The sequence below is a fragment of the Echiichthys vipera genome (assembly GCF_963691815.1).
Source record: "Echiichthys vipera genome assembly, chromosome: 15".
Classification (NCBI taxonomy): domain Eukaryota; kingdom Metazoa; phylum Chordata; class Actinopteri; order Perciformes; family Trachinidae; genus Echiichthys; species Echiichthys vipera.
This window is the reverse complement of record NC_139840.1, coordinates 21623018-21640799: the sequence shown is the minus strand read 5'-3', so window position 1 is coordinate 21640799 and position 17782 is coordinate 21623018. Positions and strand designations below refer to the sequence as shown.

General features: G+C 40.6%; 2 protein-coding genes across 2 annotated transcripts; one reads left to right on the top strand and one right to left on the bottom strand.

Moving 5' to 3' along the window:
- Window positions 1-718: 718 nt before the first annotated feature.
- ints15 (integrator complex subunit 15) lies at window positions 719-6545 on the bottom strand. The gene is made up of 8 exons (XM_083928982.1): window positions 6468-6545; window positions 4559-4759; window positions 4243-4464; window positions 3932-4097; window positions 3479-3756; window positions 3133-3361; window positions 2343-2382; window positions 719-1190 (listed from the first exon to the last, which is right to left on the bottom strand). The coding sequence occupies exons 2-8, from the start codon at window positions 4751-4753 to the stop codon at window positions 911-913; spliced, it is 1410 nt and encodes a 469-aa protein (XP_083785108.1). The 5' UTR covers window positions 4754-4759; window positions 6468-6545; the 3' UTR covers window positions 719-910.
- Window positions 6546-8493: 1948 nt separating this feature from the next.
- On the top strand, window positions 8494-16504 carry rgs11 (regulator of G protein signaling 11; the record flags this gene model as incomplete). The annotated part of the gene is made up of 16 exons (XM_083929094.1): window positions 8494-8590; window positions 8826-8876; window positions 10493-10599; window positions 10840-10891; window positions 11116-11174; window positions 11359-11435; window positions 11546-11627; window positions 13030-13098; window positions 13577-13600; window positions 13704-13765; window positions 14036-14149; window positions 14345-14460; window positions 15024-15111; window positions 15207-15345; window positions 16200-16282; window positions 16366-16504. The coding sequence occupies 16 exons, from the start codon at window positions 8494-8496 to the stop codon at window positions 16502-16504; spliced, it is 1359 nt and encodes a 452-aa protein (XP_083785220.1).
- Window positions 16505-17782: the final 1278 nt, after the last annotated feature.

The following is a 17782-nucleotide window of genomic DNA, read 5'->3' as shown; positions in this document are numbered from 1 at the left end:
CAAAAACCCAACTGCCTTTAGTTTCCAACTCACACGTGTGCTAATGTGCAAAGTATAAATGTACAAGTAGTCACTGATGCTGTGAAGAGACTATGGATGATGCAATTCTCATCCCAGATGAGGGCAGCTTGAGTCTTGGGGAGGGTCAGTTTTTTTGCTGTGCTGCAGCCGAATGATAAACTATCTGTCTAATCACACGGCCATGCATACACACACAGGGATTGGCTGTGACATCTTTGGTTACGTAAAGACCTGCGTTGGTTTGCAACAGAGGTGCACCTTTTGTGCTCAGCATGAGTCATGTTGCCTCTGGTGGTTTTGGTGTATGCTCGCACTACTGGCAAATCATGCATTTACCTGTATCTCTGCGTATGTGTATTCCTTATTATTTTTTATTGAAATGCAGGAGTCTAGCTTGGTGCTGATTGCAAGAAGCAGGTTAGTTTAGGTTTATTCTAGCTAAGTGAACAATATATTTTTCTACATTCAAGAGGTCTTTAACTCTTGTTCCATACAGTAAAAAAACAGCATGTACATTTTGCATTAAGCATAATTAAGACAAGGGTCACATTCCATGTCATCTTGTACTTTGCCATTATTCAGAAATAAAGCCCTGAAGTACATGACATTTGAAGGCCAGTGTACTGTTTTTTCTTTTGCAGCTGTGAGTAGGACAACAGTGACCACATGTGGTTGAAATACAGAACAACATCAAGAGTGAGGTAAAAAAATATTTATTGGACAAACCGCGTTAGCCTCACAGACTTTTACCAGAAGCTAATTTGCTCATTGACACCATAATACATCGCTCACACATACATTCATTCATGCACGGCAACAGACAACAACACACACACACGCCAACAAACACACGACTTCACATCTGCAAACAAGTTGGACATTATTTCATTTAGTGGCTGGGTCGGAAGGGGAACGGCATCCCTGTCATGAAAGGCTGAGCAGGGTACTGAGGGTGAGAGGAGGGATGGGTGGATAGAGGTGTGTGTGTGGGGTGAGCAGTGTGTGTGGGGTGAGCTGTGTGTGCGGGGTGAGCAGTGTGTGTGGGATGAGCAGTGTGTGTGGGGTGAGCGGCGATAGGGGAATGGGCTGCGTGCGGGCTGAAGGCCAGTGGAGGGGTGTGGATGTTGTTGTAGTACATCACGGGGCCCGACAACACCAACTGGAGCAAACTGAGGATACAAATACATTTAAAAAAAGAGACAGGACAAGGAGGAGAGGGAAGAGACAAAGTGAAGAAATGTTGAGATGGAAGAAAAAGCTTCATATATATAAACCATTTTTAGAAAAGCCTGAGGGTTAAGACACATGAAAAATACAAAGAGTCCTTAAAACTGCTCTTGGATTCAATGAGATGTTATTTTGTCAGTGAGGGCTGCACGACGCTGGCTCACATGGCAATGATCATTTTTCTGGCTTCAAAACTGGATTATTGTTCTTAATCATGCCACTTCATATGTATTTTTAAAAATGTAAACACAATAATGTTTGGGGGCAAACTTTGGCAGGGAGCTTATGATGGTTTTCATAAAAAAAGAAAAATTTAGTGTATGTCTTTGCCTTTGTTTCCACACTTAAATTACAAGAATTAAAATCTGTATTTAAATAAAGTTGCATTGTTGTTTACCTGGAATGTTTTTTTGAAAAAAATCTGTAAATCTGGTGAGTTTACTATGCCTCAAATCAGCAATATAACAGTGTGACTAGAGGTGAAATTTCAAATCACAATTATAGTGACCAAAATGATTATGGTTATCAGTATTATCCAGTATTGTTCAAATGTGCTGATCGTGTCTTAAAAATATGGATACAAACCAAGTTTTATATTGAAAACCTCAAATAAAACTAGCAGCACTTTTTGTTTGCATAGACATTAAAATAATAACAGCATTTTGCATGGATTTTCTTACGGCTTGTTCTGCAGACAGTGACCATCTTCCATCATGTCTCCCTAGCACGTTGCCAACTTTGGCTGATGCTGGACAGTATTTACCCTGAGCTTTTCAAAGTGAGGTAATCAAACACCGTTTTAATGGTGATTCAAATCTGAAACGGTAACACTAAATGTTGGGAATTTGGCCGTGATTTATTATTAAACAGGTAACTGTTTCATGCCCAAGTGGGACCTTGCACATAAGGTAGACCAAGGCTCAGAAGAGGGGTATTGATTATGATTGCTGCCTGCACTGAAAAAGCCCTATAGGTAGATAACCCTGACGAGAACGCTGCGCTGCTTATCACACACTTGTTCTGTATAGTTCTAGCAGAAACAAGGTAAACATGAAAATGGTGGAAAGGCAAACAGGTAAATGGGCAGTTCTTACTTGTTGTGTGGCAGACGGGAACAGATTGCTCTCAGGTCCTCTGTAGAGACAAGGCAGCATGAAATAAGCACTCGAGCATCAGCACAGAATGATGTGACAATCCATAGAAGTGATCAAACCAGGTAGTTAGTTACTTGTTTGATTATTGCTTAAAGCTCAAATCTGGAGCTTTTCACACATCGTTGGCCTCTGCAGGTCTACAGCAAAGTCTACAGCAGGAGATGCTCCAGAAGGTTATGCGGAAGCCTGATGTTAATTTGAGTTTCAGTCCCTATAAAACTGGAAAATTCACTAGTGAGGAAACTGATGGCAAGCCCTCACCAATCTACTAAACCATAGTAGAGTAGGGACGCACCAACTAGTATAAAAATTAGTTTTATCTTACTCCACCACACAGATTGTAAACACAACATATTCAAAAAACTTCCTGGATATATAAAACTCAATAAATAAATTGAGAATTTGTAATTTGAAAGTTATAGATACTAGCTTTAGATGAGGTAATAGAATGAAAATACAAAATAATTATAAAACTTCTAATAAGTAAAATAAAAATAAAAATAGTTTGTTGACCGATGTGCGCTTTTTAAGCAGTTTTTTTTATCATCTGTAGTAGAAAGCACAGTAGAAACTGAGAGGAGAGAGAAAAGCAGCACATACACTGGGCTCGGTTTGTCTTCTCAAGACCAATAATGCAGATAATTTTGCCTTTGACGCAACCTATGACAAGGCAGACATTTGTAATCTAATCCCTCCGTCTATACACTTGTCTAGCCTCTCACACTCTTACCTCTTGAGCAGAGCAAAGCTCCGTTGGCCATGGCCACCTGCAGGGCCTGTGCCAACCGGTCCAGGGCCAGCGCACGTGTATCTACAGATGACATGTGTGGGTGTTTGTCAGCCATGTCCAACAGCCTGGAGAGGTCTGAGGTCAGTGCGGCCAGGGACTCTATCTGAAGCAGCGCCAGGCGACCGAAAAGTCCCTTCTCATTTAGTATGTTCGGCAAAAGCATGAGGACCTAAATGTGGCAGGAGACGGACAATGGCTTGATTCTTTTCAGTTGGTATTTTGGAGGTGTTTTGCATATTCATGTATGTGTATGCTGTAAGTAAATGTATCAAAATATACCACCCACCTGTAGGACACTCAGATGGAGGGCAGAGAAAAGAGGCCCCACCTCTGGCTCACTCTCAGTGGTGCCGTTGGTTAATGCCTGCTTCTTGTCTGTCCTGTAGGCCAGGGGGGCTTTGACGCACCAGCGCATTAACCCCCCTAATGGTGTGACATCAAGTGAGCTGATTGGCTGATTGCCAGAGAGGGGCGTGTTCAGGAAGGTGATCAGGACTAGACGAGGGTCATCTTGGATCCACGACACAATCATCTGGAGGAGTTCTAAAGGGGGAGTGAGCTCCTCTGACAACACACAACGATGTTTGTAAGAGGAATGAGAGGATGCAAAACTAAAAGAAAACATTTCAGGGAATTTGACATTTTCAGCCCTAAGACGTAATGTATTGAGGTCAAATCTCTTCTTATAGTTTCTAAGGTCCCAGTTTTTTTATGTTTTTGTACGTTTGTGTTATCCCACCTGTGGAGAGGTCATAGAGGGTGGTGACAGCAGTGATGAACTGGCAGCAAAAGCGTGGGCTGGCACTGTGGATGTTCTGCAGGGTGGGCCCCGAGCCTGGCACCATACTACAGTAGTCGTCTACTAGCACCTGAGCCAGGCGCACACAGTACACACGGTGGCTTCTCTGCAGGAAATAAACACAACCAGAGGCATATGTTCAGTACAGAAATACATCACACACAAATGTAATCAATCGGGACTAGTCTAAAACACACACAAAACACAGTATAATGCACATTTTAAGTATTTAAGTGTGGTTGAATCCTCACTTGTAACCAGGTAGCAGCACATTCCAAGATAGGAACCCTGCCCACAGCGATTGCCATGGAGACCAGCTTGCCTAACAGTGTCATGCGACTTTCGTCTGCCTGGTTGCCTTGGAGACTAAAGAGGGCAGAGAACATAAGCTGACGGACTGTATCACGGCTCTGTTCCTGGAAACAGCTGCACATGATCTCCAACAGCTGGAGCTCCTGGAGAGCACTCATCCTCTGAAAGAAAAACACAGAAAATGTTTTGGCTATCCGTATTTGAGTGTTTATATGATGTATATTGGGGTAAAAGCATTTGAGGGCCATGCCTTACCCTGAGTGGGGTGTTCCTGTCCTTAGGTGCATGCAGGATGAACTCCTCCACCAGCTCTTGGGTTTTGGAGTCGACCTGAGGAGGCTGCCTCCCTGACTGCACCAGGTTACAGATGTAGATGTCCAGGTGATACAGCAGCTCCTTGGCTGCACTCAGCACATCGCGAGGCAGCAACGACTGACGGATGTCACCCATCACCACCTAACAAAGACCCATATACAATTTGACACATTCAGTGAGGGATGTGCTAAGGAACTGTTTCGAAATCTGCAAATATCATCATCTCAGCTCATCTTCAACCGCTTATCCGGGGTCGGGTCGCGGGGGCTGTTGTATTTAATGAGGCTGTGAATTTCAACATTCAATGTATGCAACATGGACATGAGGTTGTAGACTTTGCTTAATTTGCACATGTGTCAAATAGAGTGTCAGGAGTTCAGGGGTGCAAAAGGCAAAAAATCCCCAAGAAAGCTCAGAATGCAGACACATTTTTTATATATAAAAGTATGAATATGGTCAATCTTGTGTCTCAAGATCGTAGTCGCAACAACAAAAAATAATTCCAGCAGTCGGGTTGACAGGTTTGTTGCAGAGTGTATCAAGCGATCAGCCTGCACCATGTCAGTGATGAATCATACAGGTTAACGACTCATTTCAACTAATCAATTCATTTTACAACAGTATTTAACATTAGCCAGTGTTGGAACTGGAAGTCTTTCTTTGAATGGTGTGCATTCGATAGATAGCTAGATCTCAACTCAAAATGATTCCTTGTTTCTGTAGCCTGATGGGCGTGAGCAGAGCAGCAGCTTCCACAGCAGTGACAGTGAGGCTGGAGGCAGATGGAGAGATGGAGACACTGAGGTTTGCACAAAGATTGCGGTCAGGTGTGGTGATAATGAATATAGAAATGGGTAAACTCACAAACACAGAGTTGAACCACCTTGTTTCCATTCATTAGCGTACTGAAGCTAACTTAACAACGACCCTGGTAACCCACAATGTCGGCTGCTATTGGCTGCTACAATGGAAACAGAAACCCGTCAAAAATATTTAAAAATATTAATTCAGACTAAATATATTTTTTTAATGGAAAAGCAATCCCCCGCAATCCCCTTCAAAACGCCCATTGGATGTATCATTATTATTTTTAAATATAGCTTTTAATAAAGTTTCTACAAATTGAACCTTTAAGTTGTTAGTTCATAACATAATAATAATTGTATTTATACAGCACCTTTAGAAACAAAAGTTTACAAAGTGCCAATACCCTAATACTACCATCCATCATTTTATTCTCATTCAGTTAATTTAATTTCTATCTCTAACACATAAACACAAATTGTGCTGTTACATACGTATAAATGTTCTGATAATAACAAAAGCATGCATTTTAATCTGGGCTTATTTCACTTTATACAGCAATTGTATGTACTAAAAACATTTTTTTAAAGATCATCCTTTTTTTCAAGCTTTCTTTTTTGAGTGGGGCTTAAGCTGCCCTCCAAATAAATAAATATATTTTTTAATGTCCTTCCCTGTTTGTAACCATAGACACAACAATGCCTCAGTCCATTAGTTACTTTTCCGAACACAAACAACACAAAAGAGAAACGAGTTCACAATAAACACCGACACAACACTAATGATAACAAGGTCGACTTTTTACGTTTATTTCCTATTTATCCGTGTTTAAAAAGACGCTGTAAGTCATCACTTCTATGGTGGGTGATGTCTGCTCCAGTCAGTCTGTTTCTCCTCCAGCCTCCTAAAGCTAACATGGGAGCTAGCCACATTAGCATGTTTAGCTCAAAGACTGTTTTGCCTTCCGCGACAAATGTCACGTGCTTTAACATGAGTATCATCGGAGCCTTTTCATGAAAACACATGTATTTAGTTCATACTTTACCTCTGGAAACAACTCCTTATATATTTAATAACTCTGAGTCCTAAATGATCTCAAAGCGGCGACGGAACCACTTCCTGCTGCTACGGAAGCCAGCTTGGGACAAAAGTAAATGCCATTGACGTTTTCAGCGGAGTCAGATCACGTGGTCCCTGTACAGCTGTTTAGGAAATGTCAATACAGACCGTTTACAGCCTGTATCAGCTAATACCTAGACCTATTTCTGCCAGTGGTATATCAGAATATGAAAACAGCGTCACTTTAAGTTATTTTAATTTCATTTCATTTCATTTTTATTTTGTTTTTTTGTGTCCTGCACACAAAGTGCCCAGCCCTCATGGGTTTATAAGACACCATGACATAATACATTACATTCAAAGTACAGATTATTATACTGCTCTTTGAACAATATATTCCTCCTTCTTTCCCAGGCTTTACTAAGAAACTTTGCTGCAAAAGAGCTTCCCTTATTAAAGCACAACTCCAGTTTTTCATATTCATATACTCAAAAGAAATTAGAATTAATGGGAGACATATTAGTAAAAAAATTAATTAATCAAATCATCATAAACTGCGAAATAAAACATAAAATTAATCTCATTCTCAATCCCACCCAGGGTCACACGTCAAACAGAGAATGTCCCCCTCTGGGGTATCATTGACTGTCTCCAGAGCTAGTGATTTTACAAGAAAAATCTCTTTCTCTCTCTCTCTCTCTCTCTCTCTCTATATATATATATATATATATATATATATATATGTGTGTGTGTGTGTGTTATGTCACAGAATTACATGAAAGGGAGAAACTACTGTTAGTCTATTGTTAGAGCATTTATAATTATAATTTATTACATTTTTTTTCAAATTAAAACTTTTTTATCATCTCACGATTAGGCGTCCTAAATAAAAATAAAACAATAAATGATAGCTATTTAATTTATTCATAGGCTTACATGGGTTTACTGTATATTTAGATGTATTCCGTTGTAGATATTTATAATGTAATTTAGCCTGACCTTATGTTTGTCAAAATTAAAACTTTTTAAAATCATCTTTATATATTTATTCTTCTCATGTATGGGCCTATTACATTTACTTTACCTTAGCCGCAGTAAGTAACACTGAACTAGGTAAATATACTGTAACTATTTTAGAACAGGGATGTAATGCAAAATATGTGTCTGATCTTTTCTGTTTTTTCCTCTTTATTCTTATGTCATTGAACTTTAAATCTGTACTTTATCATATAACCTAGAGCTACAGTAGCCTAGCCCTATATCTGATATAATTTGTTGATATTTTAGATGCATTTTCATTTGGCTTCAATAAAGGCTTAAAACAGTGACAGAGGTATAAACACACACACACGTGTTGTCGCTCCTGTGCAGGAATCATATTGAAAATCACTTTGGCACACGGTAATCCCTCGTTTCTAATCTACACGGGGGCGCGCACTGAACCTGATGGGGACAAAAAGGAAACAGTGGTGCACTTTCTGCGGCGCGCTCCCGGCGGCAGCAGCACTTCGGTCTTGCACTTTCCACCGTCCCGTCGAGTGAGCCCGAGCAGGCAGCCCGAGCAGGCAGGCAGCCCGCAAGATGACCATCAACACCCTGGCTAAAGGAGGCTGGCACCGGGAGCAAATGTCATGCTTTCGAAAGGTACGATGTTATGATTGATGCCTTTTACAGTTTGTTCTCATAATGTGAAATATTATAGTCTACTGTAGGCTTTGTTTAACCCTGAGTGAACAGGACAACATACACTACCGGTGCGAGGATAAGAACAAGTTATGAAATGGTGGAGCACACCATATGAACTCTGAATCTGAATTTCTGACTTATGTAGGCTATGTGTTTTTTGGCTGTTTCTATATTTTGTTTTTTCTGTGTGTGTGTGTGTGTGTGTGTGTGTGTGTGTGTGTGTGTGTGTGTGTGTGTGTGTGTGTGTGTGTGTGTGTGTGTGTGTGTGTTTGTGTGTGTGCGTGTGTGTGTGTGTGTGTGTGTGTGTGTGTGTGCTCCTCTGACAGATGGAGAAAGTGATTGTGGCCATGCAGGACCCTGACATGGGCATGAAGATGAGAAACCAGAGGCTCCTCATCACCGTCATTCCACACGCCATGACAGGTGTGTGTGTGTGTGTGTGTGTGTGTGTGTGTCGGGTCTGTGTGTGTGTGTGTCCCTTTATGTCAGTGTGCATTAGCATCTGTGTGTGGACATGCACGTTACAGCCTGCGTTTGTCCCAGCGGTCATGCATAATGCAGCGATGAATTTTGGAGAATATTGTTTGCTTTGCAGACTAGAGGGAGAAAGTTTGTCCTCTTGTCTCGCATCCTTATTCCTGTTTCTCTGTTTCTTTAGGTCGGGACATCATTGACTGGTTGATCAAGAAATATAATATCTCTGAGGAGGGTAAGTGGGTGTATGGATAGATCCATTTTGGGTTCATGTGATGGAGACTGTTTGCCTTAATTCTCTTTTCTATTCCCCTTGCTTGTTGTGTGTCGTTGCTAGTGTGTTGCCAGGATATGGTGTTTTCTCTTAAGCTGATGACTTGGTGGTGATGATGCGTGTTTAGGTGTTTGTGTGTGCGTGTGTGTGTGTGTGTTTGTGTGTGTGTGTGTGTGTGTGTGTGTGTGTGTGTGCGTGCGTGCGTGCGTGTGTAATGTTGGGGTAGCTGTTTCCAGGGAACAAGAATGAGGTGATCTCCAGAGGATCCAAGTTTGATTAACTCACCTGATGATCTGGGTTTGATTAGCGTCCCTGTGGAGGTTTTTTCACCTCGGGAGACTTTACCTGTACCTGAAGTGAATTGGAGGTTTGGAAAAAAGTAGCCCTGTGGTCCTTTTTCGTCTCAGAGCAGACTAAAGGCGAAAATACTGGAGGGAAATAGCAAGGGGAGAGGGAAGAGGTAGAGCTGATTAAAATGCATAGCACAGCTCTTTTTGGTAGCTGTCAGTCATAAAAGTAATGCTCTTTAACAAATGAGGGGTGACTGAAGATTGATGACTCATTTCAACTGGAACAAAGCCTTGATTTGAGAGAGATCGCTGACACGGTGCATGTGTTTGACTTAAAAAAGAGAAGCAAAATTAAGCCCACAGCAATTTATATTAATTGTAAGACTTTTGTTGATTTTCTACATTGTGTTTGTTCAATCTAAGTGCTTTATGAAACAGCTGTTCCATATATCATCAAACATCATACAGTGATACATAAATTAATAAAAAACCTTGGTAATTATTTTCTAACTTAATACAACTTGATAATGTCTCCTGTGAATATACACCTTACATCTATAAATCTTACTTTTTACCGTATGTGACCTTTAAAGGTGTAGGAGAATAGAGCCTACGCGTATTATGGCTAGAATAGATTACTCGCCGAATGAATTGTGATTTAACTTGACTCGTTAAAATGTAGGATTTATTTGACCTCGAAGTAGGGCACCACACCAAAATAAGACAGGGTGTTTATTACACTTTGGTGAAGGTTTAAAAGGTGTTAGCAACTTAAAGTAATTGCTTGTTTAAATGTTATCAGTCTCGTCTCAAACGCATTAATTCGTACCACAGCCTTTATCGCTTACCATAAGTTTTTGCACAGAAGGGAAGACTTTCACGACGACGTCAAGTTATAAACATTTATTTGGTTAACCAGCAAGGAGAATACAGAATATTGCAATACTGAATAGATGATTGACAAAGGGTTAAATGTGGATATAAAAAGTTGAAGACCAGAGTGATTCAGACCTGAAGGGCTGGTTTATAATATTACTGGCGGACTTAAACTGGCTCTAATTAGTCTCTCAACAGAACTCGGGTCAGAACTTAATTACCACCAACGTTTTTTAACAGGGAGTTGTAGTAAAAGGGCAACCTTACTTTGCCATTGATACTACAAAGGTTTGTAAGTTTGACGGAAAAACTGAACGCACCACTGTAAGTTCACAGCTCTGACATTCACCCAAAGAAACTGAAACTGTGAGACAGTCCGGTGATTCGTTTTTCTTCTGTGGTGTTTAACAGAGTCACTGCACCTTAGCGCCATGCTGGTGAGATACGGGTACATTTACCCTCTCAAGGAGCCCAGATCTCTGGTGTTGCGGCCTGACGAGTCCCCATACCGCTTCCAGGTACACCGGCCATCTCTCACGCAATACGTTCATTCCAAGTGCTTGTAAAAAAAAAAACTCCTTCCAGTTGAAATGCTTTACCACTTTTAACTCAACTGTCACATTCTCACTATCGCTGGCTGTCTCCATTTCTCTCTCGCTCCATTAGCACACTTTCTAATCCACCATCCATCTGCCACTTTTTCATCGCCCTCTATAAATCTCTATTGGAAATTCTGAAAATGCACTTGTTTCTCTCAGACTCCTTACTTCTGGACTAGTACCCGGTGGCCTGCCTCAGAGCTGGACTATGGTAAGGCAAAACCCATATGAAGGGGTAAGAGGGGATCTCAGTAAAGCCCCTTTAATCATCACACTATAAAATGGGACAAACTACCAATACATCTAAGCAAGAAATCTTCCAATTCAAATATAACGTTTCGCAAGAGTTCTGAAAGGCATTTACATCAGGGCACACATTTGTTAACCTCTGTTTTCATTTCTTTCTTTACTGTTTTCCTTCTTCTATGCTATCAGCAATCTATTTGGCTAAAAAGAACATAAGGAAACAAGGTGAACTGATGGAATATGAAAAGGTAAGGGGAAGTATCTGTGTGTGCGCATGTGTGTGTGTGTGTGTGTGTGTTTATGTGAGTAAGAGAGAGAATGTGAGTTATGAATTATGCAGTAGTAGGTCTGGGGTAACACGCCTATGTCCACTTTCTGTGTTTTCTTTCTTTTCTTATTCCTCCCTTGTCCTTTTCCCTCTTTCATTTTTAGGAGAGGTACAGTGTGTTACACAAGAGGATCAACCACACCTGGGACTTTGTAGTGATGCAAGCTAGAGAGCAACTCAGGTACATGCACACACACAGACACAGACACACACACACACACACACACACACACACACACACACACACACACACACACACACACAAAAACTTACATTGTGATTTATGTTCAGAGCATCCAAACAGAGGCGGAAGGCTGACCGAATTGTACTTGAATGTCAGGAGCAGGCTTACTGGCTCATCAACAGACCTCCGGTACGTTTGCTGTTGTACTTTACTGTGACGAGTTAGACTATGTACTATACTACACTATAGCACACTGCACTACACTATACAGTACTATACTATACTGTTCTACATTATACTGCCTACAAAGCCCAAGTGCAGTAAATACAAATCCCTATAACATGATCTCTACACAATTCTGGGCCTGAAAGTATGATGGTTAGGATTAATTTGGATACAAATATTTAATGGAAAACTAGTAAACCATAATCAATGTGCCAACTATTCATTTGTTGGGACAGTAAACAAACTTTAAAGACTTTTTTTGGCATGAATTATTTCGTAGTTGCTGTACTTTGGCTTTGTAGAGCAGTATAGTGGTTAATATGCTGTTGAATTAAAAAAAGAATGTAGTATATATATATATATATATATATACTTTACGACACTAGTTTATTGCTCTTCATCATACAATATTATAATATACTATGTTAAACTGTACTTTTTCATTTGTTCAACAGTCGACTGTACTATACTACACTACTGCACTATACTGTTCTATACTTTACTGTACTATGCATTACCATTCATTACTATACTATACCATAACTGCACTATATAATACTGCACTATGCTATACTATTCTCTACTATGCTTTACCATTATACACAACTAAAGACAATCTTTTACAGTATTTAAAATAGTCAGAAGTCCCGCTTATGTTCAGTCACAATCCGTTCTGCTTGCTACATGAAATATTCAACCCATCTGGTTAAAGCCTAAGCTGACAACAGGGGAAACGAAAGAGAGAGAGAGAGAGAGAGAGAGAGAGAGAGAGAGAGAGAGAGAGAGAGAGAGAGAGAGAGAGAGAGAGAGAGACAGAGAGAGAGAGAGAGAGAGGGTAAATAGGAACAGCGATAGAGAAAAAGAATAATAATCATAGCTACTTTCTTTATGTTACCTATGCACCACAGCAGTCCATTTGAATCTTAGATGGAGAAAGGTAGAGGAAAAAATCAGAAGGGATGGAGGAAAGGGAGGATGCAGAGAGTCAAGGTACTGTAGGGGAGAGGAGAGGGTGAAGCAGAGGGCAGGGCTTTGGAGGAGGGACTCCATCTTGTCTTGCCCTTATGAATTAGGGACGAGGACATGGAGAAATAGAAAGAGAAAGTTGAGAATAAAAATCAAAGCCAGTGGAGTGGAACGCTCAAGGAAGGATAAGTGCTCACGACCAGGCATGTTCTCATCACACACGCACGCACACGCACACACACACACACACACACACACACACACACACACACACACACACACACACACACACACACACACACACACACACACACACACACACACACACACACACACACATCCTACACTTAAACCTACACTTAGTTATTAGTCTGTGCATGTGTGTGTATTTCTCTTTCAGCCTGGGGCACATAATGTGTTGGACATGGGTCTGGAGAGACCAAATAACTTCAGTGCACGAGTTACACTGGTCAGTGACATCATGACATTTCTCTACTTCCTGTTTTAGAGTTTATTAACCTTTGAAAAATCTCATTTGTTAACACGTCTGCTATCTATCTCTTCACTCTTTTGTTTTATTGCTTTTCCTCCTTCTTGCTCCGGGGATTGTTTCAAAGTAAGTGTCCAAGTGAGCTATGCTATACAATGGACAAGTACAGTAAATTGTAATGCTTATATTAATATTATAGTAATATATGAATATAAAATATCCATCTGTGAAGACAATTAAATATATATAATGCTATGACAAGTATACAATCTCACGCTGTGCATTCCTCATTTGTTAGAATATATCCTGCTTTAATATTTGAAGCCATTGTTTGTATGGATGAACACATACAGACACAGGGAAGCTGCCTTCTACTATTCATACGACTGGATAAGTGTATAACGCAGTCATTGTGTGATGTAAAATGAGCACACTGTGTTTCTCTCAACAGAACTAGAACAGTGAGTACTACAAAAATGAGGTAAACATCATATATAATTTATATACACTTACGTTCAGTACACTGAGTGTATATTATAGCTCGCTTTGTGTGTTTACATTTGGCTTTCGCCCTTTGTTTACAGATTGAAACCTGCAGAAGGGCCCTTGGAAGAAACCGTGTAAAGTCATCTATCTGCCTAGAAGGGTATGTGTCAATGAGATGAACACACACACACACACACACACACACACACACACACACACACACACACACACACACACACACACACACACACACACAAGGCTTAGTGCTCCCAGTATAAGAGCCACTAATGGATGCTTCCTGAGGCAAGTTGGAATTACTGGCCATTAACTCTTATGATCTGCAGCGCTAATACAATAATACTGTGTGTGTGTGTGTGTGTGTGTGTGTGTGTGTTCGTGCATGCCTCTGCATTTATGTGTGTATGTGCAGTTTTGTGAAATACAGCGAGCAGTACCAGACCCATGACCCCATTATGCAAGGCTGCCTCCCCAGTAACCCCTGGATCTCTGATGACACCGCACACTGGACGATGAATTCAGAGATGTGAGAAAGTAGACACAGACTTACACACACGTTATAACGAATCCAAACTACAGTCAACTGTTAGAGGTCCAAAGAAAGTCATTTAGTTTAGCTGACGTCAGCGTTTGTAGCATCTCTTAAACATGTCAATTTGTTTTCTTGTAAAAAGTTGTCGCAGTGGATGTGTTTGTGTTACTGGTGTGTCTGTGTGAGCAGCGTGCCTACACCGACGCGTCTTCGAGTGGAACGTTGGAGCTTCAGCTTCATGGAGCTTCTCAATGACCACATGGGGAGACGGGAGTTCATGACCTACCTGGAGAAAGAGTTTAGTGGTAAGGAAGCGTGACTGAAATGCTGGACTATATTCACAATACAAATGTTAAACATAACTTTTGGTTATTAGGTTTGGTAATCAGACCCGACGCCACTTGGTGTAAGGAATTGACACATCCCATAGTTCTTCCACCATCTTCTTTCCATTCTAAATAAACTTTTCTTTTACAGGTTGAGTCAAAACCATGTGGTATGAATTGGCGATAGGATGCTGCAAATTGTATTGTTAACATAGGACAATCATCTTAAATCGAGTTTTACTCTTATTAGCATTCAGAACTTCAGTATCTCCCCTAATGACATTTTCCAATCCCGACAGTGAAAGATGGATGGGTTGAGGTAGTGGAAAAGAAGATAAGAAAGGACAACAGAGACATAAAGCAGGAGAGGGACCTGTTCATCCATGCAGACTGATGACATATTGCCAGGGGCCAAGGTTTTCCCGCAGAGGCCAGCCATGCTATAAAAAAAAGTCTCTAATTGTTTGTCACATCTCCTGCAACATTGTTGTGTTATTCACCTCCATGTATACCCAGCACCTCATTGTCTGTCTTTCTGCCAGCGGAGAACCTGTGTTTCTGGCAGGCCTGTGAGGATGTTAGGCACGGAGAAAGTTCCAAGATCATAGATAAAGTGGAAGAGATCTACAAGTAAGTATACAAGCAAAAAAAAAAAAAACATGTCTAAAATAATACACACTCATCTTTACTGTCAGATGACTGCTATTGTTTTGTGTGTGGCTCAGAAACTTCCTGGCGCCTGGAGCTGCCCGTTGGGTCAACATTGACAGTAAGACGATGGATAAAACTCTCGAAGGAATCAGACGCCCACATCGTTTTGTCATGGACGATGCACAAATGCACATCTACTTTCTCATGAAGAAGGTTTGACCTCTGACCTGTTGTAGTCTCTTAAGTTTTATCCCCTTTGCCACGAGTCAATTATACTTTACATGGCGGCTAATTATGTTGCTACTGTGTGAAGAATCTGACTGTACTATTTGTACTCTTCCAGGCATCCGATGGTCACAATTCATTTCTATACCATGTGGAAATCTTTTTACAGACTTTTGACAATCATTTGAATAGTGTCACTTCCCTGGGGAATCAAGTCTGCATTAAACTTTGTCAAAGTTACATTATTGTTGTGTGGTAATATAAGGCATTCTGCACTTAAATGACATTTCCATGCAAAGATCATGTTACATTGCCAAAGATAATTTCAGTCTCGGTTTTCAGCGTGATAGGACGTACTACTCGAGCAACTTTCACAAATCTGCTAATTGATTTTCATACTATTAAGAAAAAAAATGAATATTTTTTGTGGGTTTTTAAAAAATGGATTTGAATCTTGGTAAAGGATAGATAGATAGATAGATAGATAATTATGTATCATCAGAGCAATCTTCAGGTTTCTGGCTTTCCTAGACAAACTGTACAAACTTAACAGCAGTGGACCCAGTATTAAACCCTGAGGGACACCATATAGGAAGTGTTTTCCTCCCCTAGACGATCAATGCCCAAGAGAAGAAGTTTCTATCAATCCCTCAAAGATGCAAACGAAGCACATTTTATTTGATAGAATAAATCATTTTCTGTCAACTTTAGGTAGATATGGGATTTTTTCATCACGCCTCCATAAAATAAAATCAGACACGTCACAACGGCAACTTTAAAGCTGACAGTTATTAAAATATATATATGTGGTAATGGATTTGTGTGTATGTTTGTGCGTTTAGGACTCTTACCCAAGATATCTTAAGTCTGACCTATACAAGAACAAGCTGGCCAAAGCTATTGTCCCCCAGGAGACAAAGAAGAGGTGAAATTACACATTCATTACAACTTTTACTTCACTTGTACTTTAATACATTACTTCTCTAACATTACACTCTTTCCTCTCAGCGTGTTCCCCTTCATGAGACGCCAGCGGCACGCTAGCCCCTCCCCAGCTCAGGCTGTCACCCAGGCGACGGAGGAAGACGGGCATGCCAAGGGGGCCGGGCAAGCAGGTACCAATTCTGCAGCCGGCTCCCATGTCTGATGCCTCCAATTGTCTTTGTTGGTCACCATAGTAACCACCCAAGGAGTTCTCCTCTGCTTTTTCTTTCAAGTCCAACTGTCTGTGTGAAAGTCAGAGCTATTCTTTCACCGCTGCAACAGTACTAGGGCATTTCAACGTTAGAGGATCCTCTAAGAGCACAGGTGCTAATGCATTTCTCCGCAGCACCACATCTTATTCCCAGAGCACAAGCAGTAAAGAGCATAAGTAAAAGAGCTTTTAGTGCGACCATTACGGCCTTTACGGCCGCCTAGTCATCCTGCATCTACATCCAATCTCAGTCCAAAAAGTCTATCCTTATACCAAGTCTTCCTTTCTCTTTCATTAACTTTCATATATAATCTCTCATACACAGGTTTAGGCTAAACCGTGGTTTATAGAGCAATAGGATGTGAATGATGTATTTAGTAAAAACTTTGCCTCAGCATGTGTGATAATCGTACAAATTGCTTGTTTTGTTCATTCCATGCCAGCGCTGTACATTGTCATGGTTGTCGCTGTTAATTTTGCTCTAGCATGTTTTCATCCCAATAAAATGTCACAGCAGAATTCAGTGTTGTGTTTCGCTCTCATCTCTGCATGCTGTGATACTGTGTATGTGTGGATCTGCTTTTTTAAAAACTTATTTTCTTTTCTCTCCTTCATATCTTCTTTCTTTCATGTATTCTGTTTCTTTGAGGCCTTAGGGTTTCTTTAAGCAAAGTCTTTATGTGGTTTGTTTTAGCATTTATTAAACTCCAGATGCGAAGTCTTTGAAGCCTAATACTGAATTATAGAGCTCCTGTAATGCAGCCCATTCTACAGCTATACTTCCAGAAGCTTAAAAACCAGCCACTAATGGGCTGAAAACATTGGCTCAGGTCTGTTTCCTACCGTGCCATTTGTCTGCACATGCTGTCCTCCTTCTTTTCCGCTACCACATCTGAACATAGTAACTTCTTTTTACAGCTTTCCCCTTCATTTAATAACATTTCAGGTTTGACTTCCCTCCCTTCATCCCTCCATTGGTCCCACGGGAGCTGCAGTTGCATCTACTGGACTGGCTCCCTCCACTGGCTGTATCTGGATCCCTGTAAATCAGTGGGTGCCAAACCTTTTGGCTTGTGACCCCTAAACAAAGAACAATTGTCTACCTCTACTTTTTACTCTCACATCATTTTATTTAAAGTGAAAGTATCCAGTATTTCAAAAGATAGCTACAAAAAAGGGACTATTTACAAGAAATAAGCATAATATTGTAGAGAAGACATTTATTATCTT

Excerpts from the sequence above, each read along its gene's own strand:
- ints15 (XM_083928982.1), bottom strand. The coding sequence starts at position 4,753 with ATGGGTGACATCCGTCAGTCGTTGCTGCCTCGCGATGTGCTGAGTGCA. Across the intron at positions 4,098-4,242 it reads GTGCTGCTACCTGGTTACAA|AGAAGCCACCGTGTGTACTG; the intron begins GTGAGGATTCAA and ends TATTTCCTGCAG. Across the intron at positions 3,362-3,478 it reads TCCATCTGAGTGTCCTACAG|GTCCTCATGCTTTTGCCGAA; the intron begins GTGGGTGGTATA and ends TGCCACATTTAG.